Genomic DNA, 8472 nt, shown 5'->3' on the forward strand with positions numbered 1-8472 from the left:
TATAATTATAGCTCTTCCGGACATATTTAAGTTCTCAAATCTGGCTGCACACCTACTTTTCCATATCTCCCAGCATACAATGGATGGTAGACATTGTAGGATCACTGCATGGATTCCATTCTTTACCTTAGTTAGCCGGCAAGACATGATCAATTGCCTAATGTCTCCTTGTCTTGTTATAATACCACAACTCTGAGCAAAAAGGGACCACACCTGTTTTGCAATATAATTGTCAGAAAATAGGAGCATAATGGTCTCTTTCTTGTGACTATTACAACACGAGTAATTTGATGGTAGGATCAATATGAATCTCTTGAGGCCTTCATCAGTTGGGATTCTATTCTGTAGCATTCTTAGCATGAAGAAAGAAATTTTGAAAGGAAGTTTCTTTTGCCAAATCACGGTAGTAGTGAATGAAGTATTCCTCTGCCTCCTCAACATATGCCAAGCAGAATAGCAAGTGAAGTGTCCCTTAGATTCAATCATCCATATTGTCTTATCATCCCTTCCAATATTGATATCAATCTCAAAAATGTCATTAACAATATTGCGAGGAAGGACATTCCTGAGCTTATTGGAATTCCACTTCCCACCCTCAAAGAAATAGTTCACCTGGAGTTTCATAGAGGTATTATGGAATTGGATGACCTTGGCCAAGGCTCCCTTACCAGACCAATTATCCTACCAGAAGGATATCTTACCTACCCCAATCTTCCAAAGGATATGTTTTTCAGCATCTTCTTTAATCGCCATTAAGCTTTTCCACTTATGAGATTGGTCGTATGACCACTTTCTGGCAACAGAATGTAACCTTTTACAGTAATTAGCACTCAAAAAATCATTCAAGAGACTCTGATCAGTTCTGAAGTTCCACCATGCCTTAGCAGAAAAGACATTTGCGAAATCTAATAGTGATCTAACCAGCCCCACCTTCAAGAATAGGGAAATAGAGATCACTCCATTTTTTTCAGTGGAATTTATTTTTGCTGTCATCCTTTCCCTAGAAAAAATTAGCTATGATCTTCTCTATTTGTGAAAGAACTATTTTAGGAGGATAAAGAATAGAAAGCAAGTGAAGAGGAAGAGATTGCAATATTGATTTAATGAGCACTGCTTTCACACATTAAGATAGGAGCTTCCCTTGCCATTCTTGCATTCTATTGGCAACTTTAGCTATCATGTTGTTAAAGTGAACTACTCTTTTCCTCCCCAAGTATATGGGACACCCCAAGTACTACATCGGGAACTGAAGTTGAGAAAAACCAGTAATATCCTCCACTTTATTGAGCTCAGATTGAGGGAAGTTTGTTGACACATAGAAACTAGATTTACTCTTGTTGATCATCTGTCCTGAGATGGTTTCATATGACTCTAATTCATTCATCATCATCTTCAAAGATATTGGATCTCCAGAGAAAAATAAAATGGTATCGTCCGCATAACATAAATGAGTAATCAAGGGCCCTCTTCTCTCAGATGAATATGGAATAAAACCTTTTTCAGGTAGTCTGTTCATCATTCTGGATAATAACTCTGCTCCAATGACAAACAGTGATGGGAAAATAGGATACCCTTGTTTAATACCCCTGCTAGATTTGAAGAAACCTTGCCTTGAACCATTTAGGTTGATTGAATACCAGACATTCGAGATTAGCCTCCAGACTCTATCAATCCATACTTCTGAAAATCCCATTTGCCTCAAAACTTGGCATAAGTAGTCCCAATCGACTCTATCATAGGCCTTGGCCATATCCAATTTCATGACAACATTTTCAAGCTGTGGAGACTGATTAATGTTGTGCACAATTTCCTGAGTGAGCATGATATTCTCAGTTATAGTTCTTCCAATGATAAAACCAGTCTGATGTGGAGAGATATTTCTTCATAAGGGGCCAGGTCTCTGGTTCATAAGTGTGAAAATAATAACCAACATTTGCATGCAGAAAAACAGTTGCCATCATTATCTTTTGATACTTTGATCACTAATAAATTAACTTTTTCAAATTAAATTGAAATTATTTCATTTTGAAAGCGTTGTCTGCCAATATCGCGTAAATTAAGGATACTCCACTTTCACTAGGAATATTATTTATAACACGAAATTGAAAGCCATATTAGACTAGCTAGACCAATCGAAAACATAGCATATTATCATATGTACGCAGAAAAATAATGCAATCAATTATCATGTGTTCGCAGAAAAAAAATAGAAAAAATAGTGATAGTCTTTTTATCAAATTTTTCCGATCAAAATTAAAATCGTGAAGAAAAATGTGAATACACAAAATTAAGCTGGCGAACAGTTTAGCCGCCACTAAAGTCAAATAACTTGAAAGGAAACAGATGGAATATTATACAGTAAAATTGGTATTAAATCATTTTTGAAGAATTGACGTGCATAAAGCCTATAAAGAACGAAAAAAAAAAAAAAAGAAGTAATAATAATGGTAAAACAAATGAAGGTTGCTTGATTATTTTTCAATTTAGACTGGAGGTAAAGTGTAATTGATTTGGAGTAGTAGTGGAACAGAATTTGCTAGAATGCCGGATAATTTAAATAGAAAATGAAGCTAGTATATAATTGAAATTTCCTGGGACGCCCATGACGGGATTGACAAGAGGGAGTCAAAAAGAAGGACTATCAGGTTTGTAGATTGGCAAATTTAAGAAGAAAGTGTGCAAATGACTGCCTTAGACTTTTAATCCTGACCACATCGGAATGTGAAAGAAAAATGAAGCGACAGAAATAATACAAGTTTACATGGCATGCTCATTTTTTGGTTTGATGATAGTGTAGCCCAAGAGACAAATCTATAATTAAAATATGTTGTACCAAAAAGTGAACAATATGTGTAATAGCCTAATAGGCCTAAGCTATAACATTTCCATAAAATAATATTAAGGGAAATGTTTTCCATATATAATATAAAATTTTAAAAGGGTGCAAGTAACAGTCACGTTTGTTTTTTCATGCTTCGTGATTCATGAAAGATACAAAAATTACTTTGAATTCAGCAGTCAAAGCCTCTTTGCAAGGAATGAATATTGTCGATTTCTCTTTCTTTCCATACGAATATAGCATTGCGTTAGATTGTCGTCTTGCTCGTGCGTTAATGTAAAAATGATTCAATGTTAATACAATTAGTGTCAAGACTTCTACACTTGTATATATTGTCTGCATCACAAATATAGCGTTTCATTAAGAAAATCATGACAATATCGTGTATCATATCACATAAGTAGAAAACTATCTAAAACTGTCCAGAAATACCGACTGAAATCGGTCGAAAAACTGGAAAAACCGACCAATTTCTGACCGACTTTAATCCGTCGAAATTAAGTTGGTCGGTAAAAAATAGCGACCGAATCGGTCGCAATTTCCGACCGATTTCGGTCTGTAAATTAATTTTCACAAACGACCCAAAAAGAAATATTTGCCGAAAAAACAGACCGAAGTCGGTCGGTATTTTTAATTATGCAATTAAAATATGCACCGTCTGGGATTTAAACCAGGGTCTGTACTATAGCAAGATACTATTCTACCACTAGACTATTGGTACATTTTGGTTTATGACTTTCTTTTAATTTATTTGTACTCTTTAATTGCATTTTCGCAAGAAAATAACCGACTGATTTTGGTCGGTTTTATTAAAAATATAAAATTACCAACCAAAATCGGTCGGTTTTTTAAAAAAACTGACGGAAATCAGTCGGTTTTCTCTTTAATCAAGTAGATGAAAATTATTTTGTGTGACAATGAGATTCGAAACAAAATCTAGACACTGAGGCAACAACTTCTCTCTAACTTTATCCCTTTGTTCGATATTCCCTATTTGCATTCTAACGGCAACAAACGGTCACATCGGGCAAATGCTCCCCAATTCCACCTCTAAGAAAGGTCTCGGACCCCACCGGCACCGCCGGAACCCTCCAACAGACAATATGTTGCTTTTCCCCCACTGATTCACCCTAATGCCCCTTCGGCCACCAAATCGGAAGCCCCATGATTACGGAAAACACTCATCTTGGTGATAATCCACTAAAGTATGCATCCGTTATTGGAGGTGCCGTCAGTATTTCAAAGAAGAAGGTCCATTTCAAGCGCATGCCATATTAGATTTTATCAGGAAAGGCGATGGTCAGTTTTCCAAAAGAAGAACATGAGATTTTGGCAGAGACTTGTCGTCTAACAATTGTGGAAAATTTATCTATAACCAGACCATCCATTGAAAGAATTCGTTCTGAGTTTACTAGAACGATTCCACTCAAAGGTGCTGTCAAAATAGGTGTGTATAATGTGAAGAATGTTTTCATCAATATTGATTAAGAAGAGGATCACAAAAGTGTCTATGCTAGGGACTTCATCCGAATTGGTAGTATGCAAATGAAGCTACAAAAATGGAAAACTGATTTCAAGCCAGAGATTGAAATTACTATGGCACCAGTTTGGATTAATCCTCCTTATGTACGGTGGCATTTCTTTGAATAGGCAGCTCTTAGTCGAATTGTCGAACCAATTGGCATCCCCATTATTTGTGACAAGGCGACTCTATAAAAAACGAGGCCTACCACTACTAAAGTCAAAGTCAAAATTGATATAACAAAGCCTCTTCTCAAGGAAGTGTTGATTGATATCCTTAATGAAGCAGGTCAAAAAGAGACTGTAGTTCAGAAGGTGGAGTATGAAACCATTCCAGAATACTATAACCATTGCAAGATGTAGGGACACAATGATCTCAAATGTTGTATATTGCATCATGAATTAAGACAATCTACTGAAAGAAATAGAGAAAAGACTAATATAAACTCTGCTACTAATAACACTTCTATTGATGCTACAAGTGGAGGAAATATTGGTAAGTTGATAGTGGGCAGTATGGCAGAAAGAAGTGGAATTAAAACGGATCAAGATGCCTCGGCTATGGAGGTGGAGATCAGAGATGAAGAAGGATGGACCACTGTAGGCAAAAATAATAGGACGAAGAAGGGCAGAAATAGAAACAACAATCTTCTACCTTCAAAGGAGCTAGCAAAAATTCAAAATCCTCCTAAAAAAAATACATAAAGGGTCATCTAAAAGTAATGTTACTATTCCAGAATCCCAAGGGAAAGAACAAATTTCGACTACTGATATAAGCGAGCAACCCCAGGCACCTACGGAAGAAGTAATGAGCCCGAATGATCAAATGAAATGCATTTCTACTAGGAAGGTCAGAAGGCATAGGAAGTCCTCCTTTGAGAAAGTAGTTCCACCTTACGAGAAAAAGAAGAAGCAGTCTGGAAGCGGAAAGTGCAAGAGTATAATCAATCCCAATGTTGAAATATGCAATGTTGAAACATACCATCTTGTCAAGACAAGAGTGAATGGTTCAAAAAACTTGCATATACAAGCTTCCTCCATGATTGTGAGGCCTCTAGAAGATCCGGATGGGAACCAAGGTGTAGCTAATAACATGGAAGGTTAAAATTCGACTGTTCTCACTAGTGATTCCTCTAGAATTAGTGTTGAGGATCAATGTAAGTTTAATGATATAAATATGGAGAATGCCCCTATTAAGTATGGATTACAACTTGAATCTGAATCGGAAGAAGGGGTGGAAGAGACTCAGTTCCAAAAGGTACAAGCTTCCTTATCTGAAAATGAAGTCGATGTCATAGTAAAAAAATTCATGGAAGTAGATCCTGGAGCTGACTTGAATTTAAATCAAGAGCATAATAGGATTGTTGAGGTCAACAATCTATCTCCTAAGGGTCTAGAAAGAGAGAAGATTGTTTGGTCCAACTCTCAAAAGACTATCTCTATCAAAACTCAAAACATAGTTTCCTGCACAAATATTTCCAATGATTGCCACTCTTTCATGGAATATAAGGATTATTAGAACTCAAAGTGCCTTTAAGCAACTCAAAACTCTCAAAGACCAATATAAAATATCCCTCATTTGCCTGGAAGAACCTAAAGTGAGAGTGGGTTATATGAACTATTACATGAGATAACTCAATATGAATGAATGCTACTCAAATATTAACAATAAAATTTGGATCTTCTGGTCTAGTGATTTTGTTGTTGATATTGTCAAAGACACTGATCAACTAGTTACTTGCAAAATATCTCATATTTGTACAAATACTCAATTCCAATAGTCCTTTTGTTTATGCTAAATGTAGGACAAGTTTGAGGAAGGATCTTTGGACTGACCTGCTCAATCTATCCAGCACTCTTACAGGTCCTTGAGCTATGATGGGTGATTTTAATGTTATCACAGCTCTTGAGGTAAAAATAGGAGGCAATTCTTATACGATCGACAAGAGTTTTGACTTTCTAGAGTGCCTAAGGGAATGTGGTATGCAGGATGCAGGGTATCTTGGCAATATGATTACATGGTATAATAACAGGGGAGCTCCTGATATTGTATGGAAGAGACTGTATAGGATGGTGTATAACTCAGAATGGTATGAATTGTATGGTAGGACTACTGTTACCCACCTTGATAATGCATGTTCCACTTCTTATCCAATTTAGCCTTATTGAAGAGGTTAATGTAAGATACTCTAAATTTCTTAATTTTTGGACGGATCATGAAGATTTCTCTTATGTCATCAAAAGTATATGGGAAGAGAATATCCAAGGTAATCCTCTCTGGTCCTTACACCAGAAGCTTAAAAAGACTGCCTCCAAACTCAGTTCCTGGTCAAGAGAAGTTTATGGAGACACTCATGAAGAACCTATAAGACTCGACCGAGAAATTTCTAACCTTGAATTTGTTCTGATGAATAATAACAACGAGAGCAATAGAACCAAGCTGTACATATCAAAGGCTGAATATATTAGATATCTCAAAATTCAGGATTCTATGTTGAGACTGAAATCTAGAGTTAAATGGCTCTCTGAAGGTGATTCTAATACTTCTTACTTTCACAGTGTGATCAAGGATAAAAGAAGGAAACTGGGCATCAACAAGATTCAGAATGAACATTTCCAATAGGTGGAAGGAACTAAAGAAGTCTCTGAAGCTACATCGAGATATTTCCAGGGAACTTTTAGTCAGAAACCTGAGTATATTGACTACTCTGAATTGAATGTTATTGACCCAGTTGTTTCATAGGATATTAATAATAAATTGATTGCTTTTCCCACTGAGGAATAGCTGAAAACATGTGATTTCTCTATGGACTCAGATAGTTCTCTTAGACCTGATGGATTCACTGCTAAATTCTTCCAAACTAGTTAGTCTATTGGTTCCCCTGATATTATCCAATCTTTTAAATCTATTTTTTGTGATGCTAACATTCCTAAGTGGTTTACTCATACTTGCATAGTTATGCTTCCTAAAGTCCCTTCTCCCTAACATTTTAATGATATTAGATCTATTAGTCTTTGCAATATGATAAGTAAATTTTTTTCTAAACTCCTTAACTCTAGACTAAGTTTCATTTTACCTGACTTGATAAGTTGTAATCAAAATGGTATTGTAAAGGGCAGATCTATCAGTGAAAATATCTTACTCTCCCAGAAAATCATTCAAGATATAGGGAAGCCAAATGAGGAAGGAAATGTTGCTTTAAAATTAGATATGGCCAAGGCATATAATAGGGTGTCATGGCCATATCTTTGTATCCTTATGAGAAAACTTGGATTCTGTGAAATTTGGATTGACATAATCTTTAGACGCATTTCTAGTAATTCGTATTCCCTTATTGTCAATTGTACTAGAAAAGCCTTCTTCAAGTTTGAAAGAGGGTTAAGACAAGGAGACCCTATCTCCCATTCTCTTTTTGTTATTTGTGCTGAATTTCTTTCAAAAAAATTAAATCATATAACTACTCTTGAGGAGTTCAAAAGCTTTCACATGAACATAAATGGTCCTTTAATAAATTATCTTGCCTTTACTGATGATGTCATTCTTTTTTCTAGTGGTTGCAGGAACTCATTGTTGATATTGATGGAGGCATTATCAGTGTATGAAAATGTCTTAGGACAATTAGTCAACCAGTCAAAGTCTTGCTTTATTATAGCTCCTAATGCATATGTGGAGAAAATTTAAAAGGTGGAAAATATTATTGAGATGGAACACAAAAGTCTTCCTATCAAATATCTGGGTTGCCCTTTGTATGTTGGAAGGAAGAAGATTTCTATTTTCTCTGAGATTATCACCAGGATCCTAAATAAGATCTCAGGGTGACATTCCAAGTTTATGTCCTCTGATAGTATAGCGGCGTTAATCAGGCATGTCTTATTAGCATTGCCTACATATCTACTAGCTGCTATTCATCCTCCAAAGTATGTTCTCAACCAAATAGAGAGGGTGATTACCAGATGTTTTTGGGGAGGGTCGGTTGAGAAGAACAGACATCACTGTGCTTCCTCGGATAACTTGTGTTTTCCATATGAGGAAGGGGGTGCTAATTTTAGGAAACATAATGACATCTGCAATGCATTCACTGCAAAGCAGTGGTGGAACTTTAGAACTGGTT

The 8472-nt window shown here is 36.0% G+C and overlaps 1 protein-coding gene across 1 annotated transcript; it reads right to left on the minus strand.

Annotated features, from left to right (window-relative positions):
• Positions 1–1234: 1234 nt before the first annotated feature.
• On the minus strand, positions 1235–1822 carry LOC138903818 (uncharacterized mitochondrial protein AtMg01250-like). The gene has a single exon (XM_070192393.1). It carries the CDS (start codon positions 1820–1822, stop codon positions 1235–1237), a length of 588 nt encoding a protein of 195 aa, XP_070048494.1.
• Positions 1823–8472: the final 6650 nt, after the last annotated feature.

The sequence above is a fragment of the Nicotiana tomentosiformis genome, unplaced genomic scaffold (genome assembly GCF_000390325.3).
Source record: "Nicotiana tomentosiformis unplaced genomic scaffold, ASM39032v3 Un00008, whole genome shotgun sequence".
NCBI classification, from domain to species: Eukaryota; Viridiplantae; Streptophyta; class Magnoliopsida; order Solanales; family Solanaceae; genus Nicotiana; species Nicotiana tomentosiformis.